This window comes from Cheilinus undulatus, linkage group 1, assembly GCF_018320785.1.
Source record: "Cheilinus undulatus linkage group 1, ASM1832078v1, whole genome shotgun sequence".
Classification (NCBI taxonomy): Eukaryota; Metazoa; Chordata; class Actinopteri; order Labriformes; family Labridae; genus Cheilinus; species Cheilinus undulatus.
Window position 1 is genome coordinate 47756570 of NC_054865.1, and position 22966 is coordinate 47779535.

The 22966-nt window shown below is 39.8% G+C and overlaps 1 protein-coding gene across 4 annotated transcripts in view; it reads left to right on the forward strand.

Annotated features, from left to right (window-relative positions):
• lrp4 (low density lipoprotein receptor-related protein 4) overlaps window positions 1-22966 on the forward strand; it is a 187504-nt gene that overhangs the window by 80020 nt on the left and 84518 nt on the right. For all 4 annotated transcript variants that reach the window (XM_041785232.1, XM_041785242.1, XM_041785250.1 and 1 more), the window contains exon 2: window positions 4587-4733. In XM_041785232.1, the coding sequence (XP_041641166.1) occupies window positions 4587-4733 (147 nt within the window). The remainder of the gene's footprint in view (window positions 1-4586; window positions 4734-22966) is intronic.

The window sequence follows — 22966 nt, forward strand, 5'->3', positions numbered from 1 at the left end:
TTCTGTGAGCCCTGATCCAAATCCTATTGAACATCTGTGGAAGAAGCTGAAACATGCAGTCTGGAGAAGACACCCTTCAAACCTGTAACAGCTGGTGCAGGAGTCTCATTGAGAGTGACAGACATTGCTTGATTGCAGTGATTGCCTCAAAAGGTTGTGCAACAAAATATTAAGAGTACCATCATTTTTTTCTAGGCCAGTTTCATTAGTTTGTTTTTTAATGATTCTGTTGAACCACAATCCAAAAGCAATGTCTAATTTTCATTAGTTAATTTTTAGTAATTTTTTGTACATTATTTTTGTCAGTTTCAAGTTATTTCAGTGACCAGTGTGGGTTTTTCTTTCTTTGATGGGACCCAAATTATCCTGCCAGAAAGACTTATAGTGCATGAAGCAAGAAGTTGTCGTTCAGATAATTCTTCTGCCATTTTTGTACTTATTACATGCGTGTGGCATAGCATAACTTCCTCTAGTGCATGCATGTGCAGCTCCATATATACTGTATGATGGTTTCCCACTGAGCTCTGTAAATTTCTTTCGCTCTGGTCGAAGTCCGTGGCTTTCTGCTTTTTAAAGCATGTTTGACAAACGCATGACGTCTGATGTGGCTTCATGTTGACACAACTTGTGCCCCAGCTCACAGACTCTAATTTAGCTCAGTGCAAACCCGCATACACAAATATCTAAAACACACATGTGCTCAAAGTTACAAATCCAGCACAGCTAGGTACACAGCAGTGTAGGCGGTTTGTTGTATGAAGGAGGAGTTTGACTTGTTCAGGGATTTTTAAGGCCTTCGTCTGTACCTGTCAGTGTGATCACTGAACCTGACTCTGTGAGGGTGAATGACACATCCCGCCGGAAACTACATAGTGAGGAAATAAGAGGGGCGACTTTACAGACAGAACAATTTGGATGACAACATCCCTAGTTCTGGAAACGGCGGGAGGGGAGAGGAAAAAAAAGTAGGGAAGAGGAGAAAAGAAGGGAAGTGTGTGAAGAAGGGATGGTGGAAAAGACAAGAATGAGGAGAAAGAGAGGGGAATGAAAAGAAAGAGGCCATTAATTTAGTGCTGTGGGAGGGATCTGAAGGTTACTGAGCTCTCTCTGCCAGGCCCTCCTGGGTTGACTGATGCCTTTGTGAGGAGGCCAGGAACCACACACACTCACAAAAACACACATCCATGCATATGCACACACACATGTGCCGTTCCAAGAAACTCTGGGTTTGTTGCGGCAGGCCAGTTTCAGAAAAATAGACACACACGCAGATGGTCATTAATGGGCTTCAAAGTAAGAGCTAAATGGGAGAGCTTTATTTATTTCCTCTCCTGGATGTGATTTGCTGTGATGTGTCTGAAAATGTGGTGACTCTGTGTTTTGTTTTTTTGTTTTTTTTTAATGGGCTCTAGTCATAAATCAGGACCGTGTAAATGTATGGCATGTTGTGTTTGCGTGTTAAACTTTATATTTTGGAGATACTGTGTTTATGTGAGTGCTTATGCAAGTGAATGGGCCATGTTAAAGGGCCAGTGCGCATATGTAGACGCAAGAGAAGAGCAAATGTGCAAGATTTGACATTTACTTTGATGTGATGGCAAATATGGTGGCTGGGAAGTCTCACACTAATATATATTGGTGCTGGAACTTTCCGGTAGTCTCATGATATGATAGGTATCACAATACAAAGGCCATCATACAATACGTATCACGATAAATGTTGATTTGGGATAATAAACATGCCTTAATACAAATGTCCTACTCAGAATTAACTACAGCAGCTGTTCTTTATTGTAGAGGAAACCCAAAAAGAGAGCACCCCAATTACATTGAGTGGCTCGCCTCTACTTGGTTTGACCTGGCACAGCAGCCCAGCACCAAAAGAGGAAGAAGCACTGTTTGGTTTAGCTGTCCACTCACATCATGCCTGCCCATGCTTTTGTCCAGAGCTATTTAAAAGTTTGGTGTCCCTGAATGATGATGAACTGATGTGACATCACCACAGTGCGCTTGGAGTCGGGGCGTAGCTCAGCACAGCCAAAATTGTGATGGAAATATAGAATCAGCATGGTTTGGTTTGGATTTTGTGTCCCCAGGAGAACAGAGTAAATCAAAATATTCTGTTTATACTGGCTAAGCTATTAATGAGTGCAAATACAGTAGTGTTTATTTTCTAAACTTAAAATAGCTGTCTCTCTTGTATCTCTTGTTGTTTTTCAGATAACATTCTGCTTTCACTTTACTACAAGCCCACTTGCATTTGTAAGAATTACTTTCTGCTTTACTTCTGGATAAAACAGAACCATGGTTTCTGTAATGAACAAATGAGAGAAGATTAAATGGCAGTGTACACACTCCATATGCAGCTATCTGAAGTCCTGACAAGTAAATAATAAAGTGTTGCTTATAATCTCCTAATCTTGTTAGAAGTTGAGGGTATATGTGAATTTCCAGTGAAACTGGTGTTGCTGAAGTGTTTTACCTTATTTATTGCAAAGCTCAAACCCAATTTTGGCAGTAGATAAACACAGTGATCCATGTTACCACAGTATCAACTTGCTTTAGAGTGAGGAGGCATCGTCATCATGCAGTTTAGCAACTGCCAGCATCTCTTGGCTTTTGTTTGTTAGCTGCACCATGGGATTTGTGTATATTAAAATTGCCATCATGACATTTGCAGCCATATCCATTTTGTAAAATCTGTACCGATAGATGCATCAGCAAAGAGTGTGTGACATTATATTACAGTGTCTGATTTTTTGAGTACAGGCCCAACACATATTCAGAGCACTTTGCATTAACAGACAACACGAACACAAATAGCTTTTCTACAAAAGTAATCTGACGGACCCTTTTCCCAGACAGAAACTTTATGCACGTCCTAAAAGTTTACTAGTTATCAAAAATGATCTCTGCTGGAAACAAATTCAAATTAACCTTCCTCATTCTGACAAGTTAAAATGACCTGAGGCTTTACAGCTATGTACTCCCGGCCATAATCCTGTCTCTCATTTACACGTACAACACACATTTTAATGCTCTGACAGAGGATATTAATTTAGGATCAGGCATGTTTATTGCTCTCTTTGAAGGGCAAAAACATGTCCAGTTGAAGCCATATTAATCACTAACACAATAACACAGCAGTATGACCACAGGGCAGAGGGTGTGTGAAGTCTGAGTCGTACATGATGACACACTATGTGGCTGTATGGAGTAAATTAAAGTGTAGTTTACAGAACAAAGCTCGTTGGAGCAGTGACAGACAATCTGCATGGCAGAGGGCTGTAAAAAAGGCTGTGTGTGACTTCAGCATCCTGAAACAAGGAAAACAGTTTGAACATACTATAGTGAAGTAGTGTGCCATGGTTTACACACTAGTCTTAAAGTAGACTGAATACTTTTTACTTTTACGTGAGTAGATTTATAGACCAGTTCTTAAATGGAATTAAATTTTAACCAGAGTAACCATACTTTTACTTGAGTACAATAGTCGTGTACTACTTTTTGCTGCCAGAATCATAGCTTTAAAAGACAGTGGAAATTCATTATAAGACAGGTTTTACGTGCTTACACATATAATATTAAAAGTCTGACCTGCTTGCTTACTGCATGTTTATTGGCATTGTTTACTTCAAACACATCATAACACCACTGTCATTGTCAGATGATGCTCCTAAAGCCTTGATATTCTCCTGCTGGGGAACAGCCATTCATCTCAGTAAACTACATTAAAACTTAAGACAAACTTCAAAATCTTGGAAATGACTCAAAACACTTGAACCTTGTTAGTTTTAATCTGCATTGAGTCCCTTACAGGAGGATTTAGCTGCAGCATAAATCAAAAAGACAACCACTTTAATGCAACATTGTACAACTATTTTACCTTAAAATTATTGTGACGGTACACTGACTTGCAATCATAAGATAATGCTACTTATATCCTCACTTTGGTTAAGCTAGTCCTCTCTGGGATGTTTGAATGCTTTAAGGCACTACGTTTTGGCAGGAGGCCCTGAAACTGAACGTCTCTATTGACTGGTCTTAGCTTGGCATTTTCAGAACTGAGATAATTTAAGTGGTGAAATATGACCAGGAAGGGTGTAATAGCAACAGACTTGAAGAGAGCAAACGTGGGATGGATTTTAGTTTGTCTGTAAGAGAATAATTTGAGCTCACGAACTCTTCAGCTCATAGTTCCGATAATCCCCCATTATTTCACAAAACTGACTTTAATTACACCAAAGGGATTTTTTCTCAACACATGGTCATGCTTTCCTAAAGTTTTTCCTGAAGTCACACATACAGAGAGTGAGTAGGCAGTGGGAGGGTGATTGTATCATTTTAAAACAAGAAAGCAAGAATTCTTATGGTTAGGAAACCACAAAAGCACAGTGCTGTCATGTGTGTTACAGTAAACTCCTCCCTATCTGGCTGTGATGGGCATATAAGGCTACAACTTTAAGTTTGCTGTGTGTGAATGATGGGATGAAGAAATAGATAATTCTGTGTGATTTATATTCAGTAACTTCCAATATAAAAATATGTCTGAGTATCTCTAACCCTCTCTTCCTTTATCTGTGCAGGAGTCCAGGGCAGCGCTGAGTGTTCATGTGGGAAGAACCACTTCACGTGTGCGGTCAGTGCTTTTGGGGAATGTACCTGCATCCCGGCACAGTGGCAGTGTGATGGAGACAACGACTGCGGTGACCACAGTGACGAGGACGGATGCAGTAAGTTTAAAATCCCCCTTTCTTATATCTTTCATTCTGTCTTACTGTCCGTCTGTCTTTGGATTTGTTCCATCACATGAGCGAACACTGATATAAGAGGAAACCAAAGCAGATGGGGCAAATGCTTAATTATAAACTAAACAGATGAAATAAAATCACATTGCAGTTAGATTTTGTTATTGTGATCTAGTTCAGTGTACTGATTGACTTCTGATGTAGACTCTCAAAGGGCCTGATTGCTTCATTCATGTCTCTCACTCCTCTGTCGGGTTCAAGTGAGAGTTTGAGGTTTCTAATTTCCCAGTTGAAATTTCCAAATTCCGACCTCCATCCTTTCCGTATGGACGTTGCCAAATGTAAACGAAACACATGACTGACCGTGAGATCTGATGAGTGTTTGGCAAATGTACATAACTGAGCTCTTAGCAATGAAGAGAAGACTAAGATATACTCCAGTAGTTTCCTGTTAATGCATTTTTATCATACATCAAATTAACTTGTGTCCAAAAGAGATACTGGTTACAACTTCACAGATTTAAGATGATTAATAGCATTTCCATTCATTTATACGGAGACTGTTGGTTGAATTGTATCATTTAGATTTAGAAATATTAATATTTTTCATTAATATTTTACCATTTATGATGTGATTCTTAATGGATATTGTCAATCTTAGTTTGATAGATGTGTTTTTGGAATGGGTAGAGGCTAAAGCTTTGGTAGGCCTTCTGTTAAGGGATGTGCATGTTTTTTTGTCTAAATGCTTAAACTTTTTCACCCTCACTAGTCAGCACCTTAATTAGTCAGTTTTAAGGACAACTATGTTTTTATTTTATTTTGACCTTCAATGCCTGCCAGAAATTATGTTAAAATTATAACACAGCTGCTCGCCACTGATTGTAGCTGTAGAATGGCTGCAATGCCTATAAAAAGTATTCACCTCCTTGGATGTTTTACTTTTTTTATTGATTTTATAAATCAATCAAGGTCAATATAGTTTGGCTTTTCTGGCAAAAGAAAAAACTCTTTAAAGTTAAAGGGGAAACAGATTTCTAAAAATTATGTCAAATAAATAATATTATATAATGTAAATTAAGTGATTGCATACATATTCACGCCTTTAAACTGACTGACCCAGTGAATGTGTGTCTGGTAGTCCAGTCAATGGTTAACCAGTATTCCTGACTACCATTACACCATGAAAACAAAAGAACACTACAAGCAACTCGGAGAAAAGAGTATTGAACAGTCTAAGTCAGGGATGGCTACAAAATCATTTTCCTGAGTTCAGTTAAATCCATCATCAAGAAATGGAAGAAATATGTCACATGTGTAAATCTGCCTGGACCAGGCCATCTTCACAAACTGAGTGACTGTGCAAGAAAGAGACTAGTGAGAGAGGCTCAAGCTTCAGCAGCAGAGATGGGGGAGACTGCATACTACAACTGTTGCCCAGGTTCTTCATGAATCAAACTTCATGGGAGAGGGGCAATGAGAAAAAGACCATTGAAGAAATTTAGATTAAATTTGGACTAGAGTTGCCAAAAGGCATGTGGGAGACTCCATGGTCAAGTGGGAGAAAGTTATTTAGTCTGATGAGACCAAAATGGTGCTTTTTGGCCATCAGACAAGATGCTTTGTTTGATGGATGCCTAAACATAAACATTAAACATTCCATCCCCATTGTGAAGCACGGTTATGGCAGCATCATGCTGTGGGGATGATCCTCGACAGCCGGCCCTGCAAGGCTTGTAAAGGTGGAGGGTAAAATGAATGCAACAAAATATAGGAAAATCTTTGAGGACAATCTCATTCAGTCTGCAAGAGAACTACGGCTTGGGGGAAGGTTCATTTTCCAGTTAGACAATGACCTGAAGCATACAGCAAAGCTACACAGAAATGGTTTAAAGAGGACAAGAGTGGACAAGTGAAAGCCCAGACCTCTATCCAATAGAGATTTTGTGGCTGGATTTGAAAAGGGCTACACACACAGGCCACACAGGCTCAGTGCTGTGATTGCAGCCAAAGATGACTCTACTAAATACTGACTTAAGGGGTTGAATATTTATGCAGTCACTTATTATAAATCACATATTTTCATCTAGTTGACATTACTTGTACAAATTTATTTTCACTTTGACATAAAAGAGGGGTTTCTTTTGTCAACAGAGCCAAATTAAATTGACCATGATTGATTCATGAAATCAATGAAATGGTTAAACATCCAAGGAGGTGAACACTTCTTATAGGCACTATAAGAACTATAAATGTATGTTTGCTATTTCCAACAACTCCCACAATGTTCAGCATTATTATCTCAGAAAGTTCTAGTAAAGTTGAACATTTTTCAAAGAATTATTTGTTGTATTGTTTAGCTGCTGCTTATTCACTTCACGACATTGCTCAACACTGCCCCATGATATATGGCATTTAACATTTGGACAAAATGTACAGACAAAATGATCGCTTCCATAATAGTCTGGCAAATAAAAGTTTGATAGATGTGTCTGAATGATATTAAGACAACCTTAGAAATGCATTAAGGTCTACTGTGTCTGATTCCAAACATTTATTGTAGCTGTGTAAAGGAGAAGATGTTGGGGCTACCATGTTTTAATTACAGGTTCCTACTTTTGTTTTAACTTTCCTTGATTAGTATAAACAGAATTTCAACAGGACTTTTTTGTTACATTTGGAGAGATCTTTGGTAGTTTAAGCCAGATTCCTTTAACACAAAAGGTGATCTACTACAAACACAGGCAGCTCTACAAGATCTGTGTCCAAGTGTAATAGGCTTAAATGTTAGGAAAACAATCTGATTAAACAATGACTAAAAAAGCTCCCAAATCTGTTTGGGAGTTTTCTTTCACTACTTGAGGTTTTTGTGCAACTCCAAAAATGTGGGTGAGTCACAAACCAGCCTCAGATGTTTGTAACAGTTTTATTTCATAACTTTGAGTTGGATATTGTTCTGTCTCTTACTGATTTGATTTTGGTTTAAAGACTTAATGTCATTTTTTAAATCAACTTAGAGCTGGCACATCCTGAACAAGAGCTTTTGTAAATGCGAGATTGTGCTCTGACTGTTCTCATGGTCCCTCTGAGCCATGCCTAAAACATCAAGCTGTTTTAAACACGTCTCTGGCTGTGTTTGGCAGCTCTCTGATGCAAATTTGTGTAAGAGCATGACTTCTGGGTTTTACAAGAATCGTACAAGCGTGCACAGCCAGAGTTTTCCTGCACAAACAGTGTGCAATAGCAAGAAGGAAAAATATAATTGGGCCCATATGGATCCCATCATCACCCAGTGAAACAGTGAATGGGTCACTGGTCCAGGCGGGGTTGTATTTCTGAAGCAGGAGCAGAACGAGGCGCTCCGCGTGGTGCATGCCCCGTGCAGAAAAATGCTTGAGTGACTTTTGGCAACCAACGGCGTTTGGCTGGAGGGAAGTCTTGGCAGCAGAGTGAGACAGGAGTATTTTCCTGCAGAGCATGTCAGTTTGTCAAGTGGAGGAGATCTTCAGCACTCCTCTTTGCACTTCTGTGTATTGACGCGAAATGTCGATGCGAGGGTTGTCTTTTTTTTTTCTTCTTTCTGCTCACTCACAGAGTACAGAGGCAGATGCTGCCCTTTTGTTTGACACATACCGAGCCTCTTTGAAAGGTGTATGTGTGTTTGTTGATATTCTTTCCCCATCAGTCTTCCTCTGTCACATTATGCTAGTTGGAGGTCAGGAGACGGGATGCTAAGTGGTATTGATCTGCGGCCAGTTGAATGTTCAGCGAGTCTGATCGCCGCGTATCGATCTGCGGTACGTCACTTATTTAAGGAGACACACGGAGGCAGCTGACAGATATTAGAGCATCTTAGCTGGACCTTTCTAATCCATTAGTACTGTCTGATCGATCCCCTGCTCCTCTTTGACTCTGCCCACTTAATTTTTTAATCACAGAGCACATAATCGCAGACATTCATGCCATTGTCGTGGCTATCCATTGAAACATACAGCTGTCACTCTTCAGTGTTTATCCTGTCTTGATTAATCCCTTATTTAGTCCAACAGTAGAAAAACTGGCTTTGTTTTTCAAAGTGTGAATTTTAAACTATTCTCAGGATTGGTTTGGCCAGATAAAGCTATTAGATTATTTTCACAAATCGTTCAGCCCTAGTTCAGAGTGAGCTGAGATGATACTAAATTGGGATTTTTAGACTCTGTCAGCCACTGAGTTATCAGTGATTTTCATAGAAGTGTGAGAAGGGACACAGGAATCAAACCCCTCTTATTATCAGCAGTGAACTTCCATTTAACTTCCTCCACTTCAGTGTTTAGTCTTCCTGCTTGCAGCTGTTTGTAGTAACACAACTTGTTTCCTTGCTGTGGCAAAAATCCTCAGACTGAGATCCACAGTTACTATTGCCTCAGTGTTCTCTATTGTTGTGTTGGATGTCACCACAGTTTCATGCAGCAGCGCTGCGACAGCCTTGCCTATGCTGAAAAGGCACTGTCAGATATGTACTCTAATGGACAATGAAGAGCCTTGTACCAAAACCAAGGTGAGTCGAGCTGAGTTGAGGTGATGCCACTTATGAGAAATGCAACGATTAAGGACCAGAAGCACTTCCATTATGTTGGAGTAGATTTAATGAATTGCATTAATTTATATCATTCTATGTGACACAAGAAGCCTTTAGACATTGGAGCTTGGCTGTCACTTGATGCTACCCAGCGGACCAATCACAGGGCTTGTGGTCTACATTGTTTTGATACATACAACGTATAATGTATCTTGGTTTAAGAGTGACTTAATGTAATAACCTCTATACGATGGTTTGACCATTCATTGATACTGGATGAACTTCAAGACTCATGATTCAAGAAAACTATGTTGTCCAGTACACTGTGACAAAAGGTTGTCTTTGTTTAAAAGCTCAATTAACATATCTAACATTCACATCCATTTCACTCACATGCAATCATACCTATAATTACTGAAAGCTTGTGCAAAACATGTTAAAAGTCGAATCTGTCAAAAAATATGTATTGTAGTGGGAATAAACTGGTTATTTTTGGGGCTCTAAAGCCACTGGATGAGGGGTTTTAGATGCAAATATGGTGATAGATTATGATAAGAGAAGCAAGGTGCTAACTCTTATACTTTAGTAGACACTGATGCTTCTTTTGATTAAAATGTGCCTCAAGCTGTCAGATTTAAATAGATACAGTATAATGACAGTTTCTTGCTATGCCTGTATAATGTGTTTTCTGTTTCTCTTGCTACATGAAGGCTTGGAATCCATCAATACAAATCTCATAGTGGGCGTCATGTTTGTGCTCCAGAGGGGAGATGAAACCCACGTGACTCGGTTTCTATTACACTGATTGAATTAAGCGAGCCTGATCGTAAAAACAGAGGAGTGAAATTTTATGGCTTTAGAGGACGGCTTTCTAAACGCAGCGAGGAATTGAATTTATGGAGGTTTCAATGCCATGGTGGCGTGGAGAGAGAGCAATTTCTACAATTCAGCAGGAACTGCCTGTGTGACCATGAGAATGCAGCATCACAATGAACGCGCAGATAAACCCACAATACCTCCTTTCAGACAAATCTTTGCAGAGTTGTCTGTGGCATCCCGACTTTGTTTGAACTGTAACGAATTTACACCAATTTAAGCATTTTCCAAGATAAGGCAGAGTTGTTCTGAACAACTGTGTTTGTGTGTGAAACTCAGGAGAATGGTAGCAGAGGCACAGTGGCTGACTGTGTCCATGAAGCAATCAGTAAACTTCTAGTCCAATTAGGATGTGGGAATGTGTTGGAAACAGTTTAGTGCAGATGTGGCTGTTCTGTGAGTTAGTAAGTGCATGCTCTCGTGTCCTGTGCTTGTGTTCCCCCGTATAAAGTTTCATAGCTGCTCTGAGACCAGAGAGGGAGAGGAGAGGAGCATGCTCGGCTTCTCTTTGTACGGCCATGTGTGTTTGAGGAGAGGGTGAAATATGGGCTGTTGTGAATGTCAGTGCTGGAACTCTATCTCACTCAAAGGGAGTTGATGGTGGTTGAAGGTGAGGAGGAAATGGTCTTTACAGCCGGCAGCTCTCCTCTTTACCCCACATGCAAAATCCGTCTGTTTATACGGACCACACTGTGGAAGTAGAGGAGGGAGGCGGCGACAGTGGATCTAGTTATTTAAAACATGCTATGCAATTCTTTATTCCTTAGTTCTATTGTTGACATTTTATTTGACTGTCAGAAAAACAGTTTATTTTTGTTTTATGCTAGCATGATTGTTTGTTGCTAACATTAACTTCCTGGGTGTAGCACTGTCTGTGACTTGCTGAATGCGGCTTTAACGTCATTTTTCCCTGAAGCATTGAGGACACTTTGACTTCAGCCTGCTACCTCATATGATAAAAGGCTAGATGGTGTCATATCAGATATTGTGGTCAATAGGTTGTTGTTTTACATCCATTAACAGTCCAGTCTTATAAATTCATCATCAGTAGATAACAGAAACATTAAAATCTGAATTAACAAAAATTGCCATATGATACAAGGGTAGAATGCAGCACTCATTAAATAGTATGTGCATCTAATATTGGATAGTTTATATCTATAAATATTCCAGCAGCTGATATGTCAGTCTTTGGTTATATTGATGTTGCTAAAAAATAGTCCAGTACATCTCATTGGAGCAAATCTGGACTTTGAGACCCCTGATATAGGTTGCTTGCTGTCCCGTAATCAAGATGACATCAGAATGTCGGATAGGAAATAAAGAACAGCGGTTAGGAATGAATGGAAATCTTGGAAAGTTAGTACTTTACAACTCTAAATGGACCTGTCTGCTGCAGTTATCATCACAAAACTTATGCATATATTGAGTGAGATCCCTAACCCTGCAGAGCAGATGGATTTACCAGTCTGTCTTCATCTTGAAAGGCTCAAATCTACACCATTTGTGCCCCACTATTCACATTTGAGGAGAATGAGGCAGTAGCTGTGGGTGGGGTTTAGTTGTACTGTAAGCTGATAGCAATGGCTTTCGCTAGTGTGCAGCAATTAGCACAGATGTAGCGTCAGTTTCATCAGAATTTCACCACATTTCTTCATGAATTAAAGAGCAAGGAGCCACACTGGGAGCTTTTAATGACAGAAAGGTGTTTTCGCTTGAGTTAATGGGGTTGGGGCGAGTTGTAGAACAGCGTTAATTTCGTCGACTAAAAATATGATTAAAAATGTTCGTCAACAGCCTGTTTTTTTGCCATGATAAAAACTAGACTAAGACTAACAAAAATAGATCTTTGATGACTAAAACTTACAAAAAGTAAATTTAGTTTTCATCGAGATGACTAACTCTAGACTAAAATGTAATTTAGTTTTCGTTAGACATTCAAAACCCGTGATATTTGATACCCCAGGTTTGACAGAGTGCACAGAACACACTACCATGATTTGGTACCAGTTTTAGGCAAAAGAATAAATGCTTGGACTAAAAGTAAAGACTAGAATGTGAGGACTTTTTATAGACTAAAACTAGTCTCAAATATTTTTGCGTTTTTGACTGTAATTATTATAACAACAGGATCAGATCTGCTTTTGCTACTCACCTATGGTGACTGTGTATTACATCTGTTCTCTGTTTGACTCCCAGCGGAGTCAAAAAAGTTTGAAAACTTTGTGCAGATTGTGCACATGAATATTTTTTGGCAAACTGATGGTTTAGTTATCCATGTCGTAGTTCCATAAGGGGTGGTTAAAGCTTTTTTATGCTATTTTTAAGGACTAAATGTTTAGTTTCACTTTCATTTTCAGCCACTGAATCACCGCTCTATTGGGAGAAGAGGAGGGGTGAGGGAGCATAGAGCTACTAAGGTAGAACATGTGATATGATGATATCTGTGCTTTGGCAGATCGTCTATATATATTCTGTTTCTTCAGAATCTAAGTTCATTTTATCACACATCTCTGACTTTTAGGGACCAGGAGACAAAGCTGTCTCTCTCCTCTGCTCTCTGTCTGTAACAGCCACAAGCATTTAAACACTCGTCTTTAAGAGACGCTAAAGAGACTTCATAAAAACATATTTGTTGACTGAAGACTGAGACAGCAAGGATATAGGCTGATAGTGTCACACAAAGCAAGCAGATCAACAATAAATAAGATAAATAGACTGGACCTATCTATGTGATTCAACATGACTGTGAAGACATGTTAGAATCCTTCATCACCAGTATAATGGACCCACAAAAGTGCAAACAGTCTGAAAATCTTTGGCACCAACAAACTTTCAGCATTTCTCCTCACTGAGTTAAGCTGATCTGAAAACAGCTGTACAGAAAGCCCGTTAAAACTGTGAATTACACTCCTTTTGGCTGCGGGTGTACATGCATCTCATTCTGCTCTATTATCCAGATGACATCAGGGGGGTTGGAGATCAGCGAGTACACAAGAGTTCACCCCCAGGCTTAGTTTCTCCTCCCCGTAGCTGCCACATATTGATGCTACTCATTTCTGGTAATGTGGAAAAATCAAAGCATTTCCATCACAGAAACTTACTTCAGTCTTTAAAGAAGAGCACAGTACAACGTCTCACATCTCAAGCACAGGACATTAAGTAGCCCTGATGAAACTTCATAAAGGCATAAATCTTTCCTTAAATTCACACTTCCCTTTTTCATTGATACAGCTGTGAGTTCATGGCTACAGACTGCACACGCTCACAGTTACAGACTTTATTATGTTTGATTCTAAGCCAAACGTACAAGCTGTGAGGGGCATGAAGAGCTCCTCAATTAGAGGAATACACTACATGTTTACGTTCTTGGCTGCTAGCTTACATCCATAAACCCTCATAAGGAGAGGGAAGGTTACTCTCTGCCTTTGTGAAGTTGGTTCCTATGGAAATGGTGCAAGTGTGCTGAAGGCTGCGCTGTCAGAGGAGGCAAACTGAAGTGGAAGGAGGATGAATGAGGGAGAAGGACAGGGAATAGAATGAAAAGGAAGATGCATGCTTCATGTTGTGGCTGTCACTTTTATCTAACCCTCTTCATAACTCGCCAAAGCTCCTCTATCTAAAGATGTGTAAGAATAATAGTAGGGTTTTTTGTAGCCTCTGAAAAGACCATGTTCAAAACCATTTCCTTTTGTCACATTTGTTTTCTCTTCTTTGGATGTACTCTACAGCTGTGCAGTAAATCTCTTTCCCATTATCACACTACGAAGATTCCAAAAAGTATGGTAAAAGTTTACATTTATGCCAGGTAATAAGGATTTTGTAAGCAATGCTTTCTCATTCAGTTTGTGCTGTATTTTAACCACTAAATCTACAGGCACAGTCAGACCATCTAATTATTTTGATGCAGTAGATGAAGCTAAGGCTATACACTGGCTGCCCTTGGATTATCATACCATCAGAATCAGAATCCTTTATTGTCATTGTACACAAGTACAACAAAATTGTATGCAGTTCCATTCGGTGCAATTATAATTTATAATATATAATTTATTATTGAAACTGCTATCGGTCCATTAATAAACCCAAAAACAACTAAGATTTTCTAAGTAAATCACCCAATTTCTATATTTTGAGAGGTTAAGTGCATAATTCCAGATTCATCACTGCAGGACCCACAGTTTCACCAGACTGACCCCAAAGCGAGCCTCCAGTGCAAAGTTTTTGTTGCAGAATTATCCGCAGAGCTGTCCTTCATTTCAGAACAAACAGACCTTGGAAATGAAAAACACTGAGAGGAGTCTCTGTCAAACACTCAGAACAGACAGGGTGGTTTTGGCTGCAAGGAGAGTTTTCCTCAGTTCATCCAGGCCAGGTTTTCCTCAAGTCTTCAATATTCAGAAGTTGCTATTCTGAGGTTTCTTCTTTCCCAATCCAACAACTGGGTGTGCATTTTCATCAACAGTGATAGGGATTTAAATTTTTTTATTGATATTGATACTGTGTCAATGCTCCTCATGGATCTTGGTATTGCAGTGAATAGAGAAACAAATGCATCTGACTTGAAGTGCAAGGTGCAAGACTTTAGAGCATGACATTCTGTAATAGATTACGGATTTCGGATAGTAATGTGAGATGTGAGATGCCTTACTTCTGATCAGTATCTGCCCCAGAAAAATTGTCATGTTAGGATTTGGAGTTAACAACTCTAGTACATAAAAACATGCTTTGTATTTTTTGAATCAATGAAGTTTTAGCTTAAAGATACTGTCATCAAGTCTCATGGGTTCTGAGATATAAAGTTATTTACCTTATCCTTGGAGCACAAATACACATCAGTTCTTTACAGATGTAAAAAAGCACAAGACACACCAGCATTGTGCGTCTATTAAAACTAAAATGCTGTACCTTTAACTGTTGACTTGAAGAAGAAAAGACTCTGGCATGAATCATCATGCAATCCGGATTCAGAAGCTACGGGACAACTTAATGATAATAAAATGTTAGAATCTGTGGTAAAATCAGCAGAATAGAATTTGTACATTTACCAAGTGGGCAGACTGTTATATTTTGATGTGTTCAAGGTCAATTTAGTAAAAATGACTATTTGGCAAATGCATTCTTGTTATACATTTAACCATTTTATTGTAAAATCGATAAAAGGCTTCACTTGGTGGAGAAGGCTCTGCTAAAACAATGCTCCCTGGGTTAGCCAAGCAGCATGCTTTGACTCTCCAGGCAGCGCATGGCCTGAAACCCCCATATACTTTTATGACATTGTGTACTGAATACAATAAAATTAGTTCAAAAGCAGTTAATCCATAGTAGCATGAATCTGAATATATGGGTGCAACAAGCTTTATGCTATAAAGGAGGAGGCTGGGGTGGAGGAGGTTAAGCTTTGCCAGCAGCAGCAGAGTGGTGCATCAGCATTAATGCAAGCAGGGATTAGTGAGAAGTATGTCAGTGCTGTGTTGAGAGAAAGAGCTGTGATTGGCTGTGGGAGCTGGGAGGCGATAATTGGGATCAGCTGACCGTCAGCTGATCAACAGCTGGGCATATGACTACCGTGTTCTGCATGAACGATTCACATATCAAACAATGTCCCAACTTTTCTTTGAATTTGTAAATTCAAACACTTAGTAACACAGCAAGAAAAACTCCAGTGATTTGATTTTAATGACTTGACTTGAGATATAATGTCCGTGAGACATGATAGCGATACCAATAAGCTCAAGATTTATCATTTTTCTGGTTCTGAAAACATCTAAACTTGGTTCGTATGACGCCAGGTTTTAATTATTCATGAAAATAAACAAAGCTTCTTTAACAGTCTTCTACATCTCTGAAGCAACAGTTGAGAAAACAAACAAACGACGTGTTTCATTTGGTAGCTGCTCTTAAGCTTTCCATTTTATCACAAGTTGTTCATCTGTTAATCAGCACACCACAAAGAATAATTCATCCCTACAGAACTGAGAACAGCTGAACTTTTAACATCGGTACGTCTTCCATTGCAACCGGGGAATCCTTTCTGTGGTTAAATAATCAGATTAAAGTTTACAGTGACGTGACCCTAACAGAGTTTGGAGCTTTAAGTGTTTTAATGATCTGCCAACAGCCACTGCTGCTGTGGAAACCTCTTTACTAATGCATGCGCAGAAACATACGAGTGCAGTTTGTCTCAGAGTGTTATGGTTTTTTTCTTCGATGCTAAAAGGTTCTGGAATAAAACAAACACCAAACTAAGATGTTGTTCTGTCAACTGGTTTACCCACAATGCATCAAGAGAGTATTTTCCTCTGAGCCTGGCCCACTGAACTCTGCCCTACAAGCAGACAAAGCCAGCGCTCTTAATTGAGTCTGACTTATGTTTTTGTCTTCCCTCGTATCTTATCTTGCTCCCAATTTCCTGATGCCTCCTCCAAGTTCAAGGCAATAAAATTTATGATCACACTGAAGCACGGTACATAACAACACAGCAGACAACCTTAGAAGACTTCTTCATCTCCAGCTCTTTCACCATCCTTCTCCTCCTCCCTCACCGTTCTGGGTAATCCTTGGAGTTATTTCTCTCTCTGCGTTTCACTAACATTGAAGTAAGCAGGACATGACACGCATACAGTTACAGATGCAGGGGCGCACTGCTGGAGTCCTGCTGAGTTGAAAGCGGCAGAGGTTGTGAAAGAGTAAATGCTCTTGGCCAGAGTTAGAGACGGGTCTGCAGAGGAGATAGATGCAGTTGTGTGTGTCTGTTTTTGTGTATGTGTGTGTGAGATGAAATGGAAGGGGAAAATCTCTGTTGTGCGTGATTGAAGGCGCTGCATGATGTTTGGTTTCCTCTGCCGTCGGCTCACATGGCTCTGTGAGGTTTGGGTGTATACTCTGAACTCAAGCAAACACTCACAGGTACACGCACACTCACACTTGTGTGGAGACCCTCCACTGGATGCATTTCAGACTATCTGTCAGGAATAGCAGGGCCTCCTGGTGGGTGTATATTTACCATATTTATGAGAGGAATCCATTTGAACTGCGGATCATGAATTCTCACCCATGCTGACTTTTTTTTTTAAATGTCTGAGACCGGTGGAGGTCACTTTATTCCAAGATACAAATATATCCTTTTTGTCATTTTTATTATCTTAAGACGGTGTTTAAATGCCCCATGGAATCACTCTCTATTTCTATTCAATAAATGGACCATATTGGAGTGGACATTATGAATACATCACAGCAGTTGCAGTGTTTTGTGGGAAAAAAAACAGCTTAGAAGCAAACCAGATCACTGCTACAAGCCAAAAAATGTCTTATTGTTTCACCAGATGTAAGAATTAATGATGCACCAATGCATGGCATCAGCCATGTCTTCCTGTTAACAGTCATCTATCATCTGCAAATAATGTGACTTGCACAGGTGACAGTAGCTGATATGTGTCAAACATGGAACACAGACAGATCTGAAGTGCATGTTGTTGTGAGAGACAAAGCTACAAGAAGACAGACGGTCGTCTGGCAAGTTTTGGCTGCATGGCACACGACCTCCAGCTGGCTGTGGCGTTTGCAGCTCACAGCACTTTACAGCAACCTGCTGTAAAGTTTAAAGCAGGTTCTTGCCCACCAGGAGGTGGGGAGTGTGATCAATTAGTGTGTGACTGCAGCGTCATAGCTGAGCTATGGCTTGATTTTAATTTCAGCATGCATGTTACAAATCAGGGCTATTAGACTGCATGCAAGAGCCACCGCATGTCTCCTATGTACCAAGAATCTTGAGAAAAAGACAAGATGCACACATCTCAGCAGATAGGTACTAGTGTATCTAAAAAATAAAATACAATGAAAAATGTCATTTTTGCTGTGATTTAATTAAACACTGAAACTTCATATTTTCTAGATTCGTCTCATACAAACTGAAATATTTCAAGAGTTTTTTTTTGTTTGTTTTAATCTTGATGGTTACAGCTTACGGCTCGCAAAAATCTAAAATCAACTATCACACAACCTACACACAATCACAGTCATGGGGAAGACTGCTGACTTGACAATTGTCCAGAAGACAATCATTGACATCCTCCAAAATGAGGGTGAGCCACAGAAGGTCACTGCTGAAGGGGCAGGCTGTCCTCAGAGGCTGTATGAAAGCAGATTCATGGAAAGTTGACTTCAGAGGACTGTCAAACAAAGCAGATTCAAGAACTTAAGGGAACTTCACAAGGAGTGGACTGGAGCTGTAGTCAGTGGATCAGAGCCACCACTCACAGGCAGGTCCAGGAAATGGACTACAATTGTCATGTTCATAGTGTCGAGCCCCTTTTGAACCACAGACAACATTATGAGCATCTCACCTGGGCTAAGGAGTCTGGAGGAAGATCAGAGAGGTACAAAATCCAAGGTTGGTACAGTCAGTGATGGTTTAAGGTGCTGTGTTATCTGCTCCTGTTGGTCCACTGTGCTTTATCAAGTCCAGAGTCACCGCTGGACTTTTAGAGACCTTCATGCTTCCATCTGCTGAGAAGTGTTATGGAGATACTGATTACCTCTTCCAGCAGGACTTGTCACCTGCTCACAGTGAGGCCAAAACTACCAGAAAGGGTTTACTGACCATAACTTTACTGTGTTTGATTGGCCAGCCAACTGGTCTGACCTGAACCCTGTGGAGAGTCTCTGTGGAAAAGAGGATGATGAGAGACACTGGACTCAACAATACAGACGAGCTGAAGGCTGTGTAAAAGGAGCTCCAACTAAATACTGAGCCAAAACATGCCAGTATGATAAAGTTGTTCTCACTGGAGTCACTGGAGCGTTCTGCTTCCACATTTGTAGAATATGACACTGGGAAGATAAACAGTACACTTCCTCTTTTTGCTTTTCAAAGTAAAAGTCCGGTTTGACATTTAAGGGGAGTGACTCAGTTCAATTGTACAGAATGTTTTTATTTTGATTTTTCCTAACTCACTTTAGATGTACAGTGACTCGGGTCTTTTGTAGGGAGATTTATTGAGGTAAAACTTGAGCTTCTCAGTAAAGTAGCTCAAAATTAGCAAAACTACTGAGACCAGTCTTTGAGTTGTAGTCAGTTTACTTAGTTAAGGAGCTTTTATGGTCGAAAAATGTCCACAGATTCATAGTGTTGAATTAATCTTGACCCATTACCTGAGTCTGAACCTGAACTAGTCCTCTGATTAAGTTAGAAATGTTCAGTGTCCTTTCTCCAAATGTCTTTAACTCAAACTAGTTCTCACAAGGTCATTCATCCAAACTCTCCCTCGTCACACATAAACCACCAAAAATAAGAAATACCCCCTCTGTGCTATAATCCACCACTCTTTGGAGCTTGAGCCAATCAGAGAGAAGCTCTGACTGCAGGGGCTCAGCCGATCCGAATGTTGGAGCGGTGAAGATTAGGACCCCATCCCTTCCTTCCCTGTGTGTCAATTTCTCCTTCTATCCCTTCATCCTCGCCTCTCTCCATACCCCTCTTCCTCTGCATCCTCCTCCTCTCTGCCCTCTGACTGCAGGAAACCTCCAAACCCAGCTCTCCTTCCTTTTTACACAAGACTTTCTCATTTTTGTCTCACTATGTGGTGGAGTTTGTTCCTTCTCTTAGTTTGCCCGTCATCCTGTCCCTTTCTTCTTGTCTCGTTGCCTTTCCTTTTTACCCTCTGTCGGTCTCAGGATATGACCCGGGTTGTTTGGACACATTAACATAATCCTCCTCTTCTCTTTCTTCATTCTCCTCCAGACCAATGCTCCCTCTGTGCTCTCCTCCGCCTCCTTCTTAAATATTTACTCCCTGCTCGGTAAATGAGGCGAGCACGCTTGTTCACACAGAAGAGGACATGATTGGAGGCTGATGAGGGCAGGGAAAGAGACAGGAATAAGTCCAGAGACAATGAGTGGGCTGGCTTTACTCTAACAAGCCTGTTTGTTTAAATGTTCTCTGTGTGAGGATGGCTTAAATGTGGTTTGTTAAACATCTGTAGGCCTTATAATATTATTGCAAATCAAAACAATGTCAGATCAATAAATTAAAGTTGTTTTTGATGAGATAAATCATGAAGAAATGCTTTTACCTTGTCTGTTAAAACTGGGTGTGCAGGGAAGACAGGGTGGTGCACATCTTAGAAGTTATTTTTTCACTCTTCATCCCACCACCATTTTTCACCCCTGCTATTATCTGCCGTCAGCATAAAGTTGAAAGAACGAGGCCATGGAGACTCAGCACAGTGGTTTATACTCCTTTGTGGCAGGACTTTGCTGACCTTATTAAGGCAGCAGTCGTTTGCCTCCCTTTTTTTGACAGCTTCAAGACAAACAGAAGGATTTACTCAGTGATTTGTTAAGAGTATTGCTTCTCTGATGTGTTCCTGGTAAATCATGGCATTGTCAACGCGGCTCGGTCTGGTTTTTATAAATAAAACTTTGTGTGAAGAGTAGAGTTGTCACTACACCAGACATAGCCTTCACCTCCACCCTCAAACCAGGTTTCCATCAGGTGGTCCAGTTTGACTGAGAATGGTTTGGTTTGCTAAACCCCACAATAGTTTGCATTTCCACAGACACCCGTACCTTCACTTGGTGGATGGACTGAAGGCGCATGTGACTTCACAGACAGTGTGAGTCTCAGCTGTTCTACCGAGTTGAAGAAGTTTGTTTTGCTGCCAAATATCAGAAGCAAGTCAGCAGGAAACAGCTTTTTTTCATCTGAAAAGTGGCGTCTTTTTAATAACCACGTCTTATTGATGTTTACCGTAGTCAGAGCAGATCTTCAACTGATAAGATTTGTTAATAGAAAGTTCCAGGTTAGGTTGTAGACACTGTCTAAGTTGCACTTATCTAAATATTACTTCAATTTTCATAATCATAAAGACAGAATTACCCAATTTTGGGTGCCTTCTATTTTAATGTTATGATATGAAAATGGGTGTTAGTATTGTTTGATTTCGACTTGAATTATATCAGGAACCCTAGAAAAAGTGATGCTCAACTTGAGACTCTGAAGCCACCAGTGACTCTTTTTAGTCTTAAAAAATCACTTTAGTATTGGATTTTTGCATGTCAAAAAACCTCTCTGTTTCAGCCCTGCTCAGAATGAGCCGTTTCTGTGTCTGTGCCTTTAAATGTTAATGAACTGTCTGACTCCGCCCCTGACCACACTCCTCTCAGGAAATGGATGTGGCTTTCCTGATGTTACAGACACTTTTATCCAAAGTTTAGGACCTGAGTTGGATTCAAACCATCAACCTCCCAGACCACAGTCAGCAGGGTAACCCACTGAGCTATCCAGCATCTCAGCTGGAGAGGAGTAGCAGTAGAGGAGGGTGTAACTTTCTTTCAAGTGGGAGAGGGCCAACCAAACCTGAGGGCGGGTGCTTACTCCCCATGTGAGGTCACTAGGGTTAAAATCTGAGAACGGCTTGTTTCAGCACATATTTTCTGAATGGTGGAGAAAGAGAGGGTGGAAGGGAAAGGATTTTTCTGGTACTTGAGGGGATTGTGGACAGGCCAGGGGGGTGTATTTCTTTTAGAAAAGCCTGAAAAATTGATTTTGCATAATATGTCCCCTTAAAAAAAAGATATTGTGACCTCAGAAATATGTCATTGCAAGTCACATCAATCGATTAGTTTCCCACACCCATACAGTAGGCTTTCAATGTCAAATTTATTTTTTTAACCTTTATTTTTGTCTCTACATTTCTCTTACTTTTGTTTAATTTTTTTTTTCTAAAACATGAATTTTTTGCAAAATATATTTTCATTTTTGTCAACTAGATCAGACACACGGAAATATATTAAACTATTTTTTATTAATTCAAGATAAAAGTGAGCTTTTTCTGGTATAAAATGCGTAATTTTCACAGTCGACTCATCTGAAGATCTCGCCCCTAAATTTCATGTTTTTCTAACTTTACCTTTAATATTAACCATATTAAACAAATCTTTTTTAAATTACATTTTTTAATTATATTTAAATCAGATGTTTTGTATTTATAAGCAGAACAATATGAAAAGAGGATGATGCATTTTTTTGTAAATCAAACAAAAGCATCATCTGATGAGTTGACAATATGGATAAACAGTGATGGCTAGCTTTTTAACCCCAATAATTATCTGGATTGACTGTAGGTAAAGAATAATGATAAAAATAAAAGATTAAACTGCTCTCTGAATGCTCTGACCAGTATATATATTTAGTTATTATTGGATTCACACCTCCAGGTGTGGACTGTGGCACTTGTGAAGGCATTTTTCAACACTTTGGCTCTTTGGTTCAGTAGCACTGCCCTAAAAAGTAAAAGTTTAGGAAGGTAAACCTTACAGTATTTAACCATATCGTCATAAAGAGGTTAGTCTTATCCTGGCACTGATAGATGTAAAATCTTTGCAAACAACTTGTCTTCTTTTTTTGCAGTACCATTGTACACAGTGTTAAAAAAATGGAATCTAGCTTGTTTCCACAAAGTTGACTCACAGAAAGCCAGGCCCAAAATCCAGGACCAGTTGACATGAAAGCAAGGCATGATTGCCCCCCACTGACCAATACTCACATTTCTCCTGGACAGATACGCCATCACATCATGATGTGACACATGTAGTTAAGAAGACAGAACTGTCGAAGTCAGCAAAATGGAGAAAAACATGAACGTAATTTCACTCACGTTTTGGTACAGTACAGCCCTCCGACACTCTGCTATGTTTAAAATGATTATCCAAAGGAACAGTTGTAGTTATTTTACGTCATGTCCACATTGCATGCCTGTGCCTGTGTATATGCCATCCC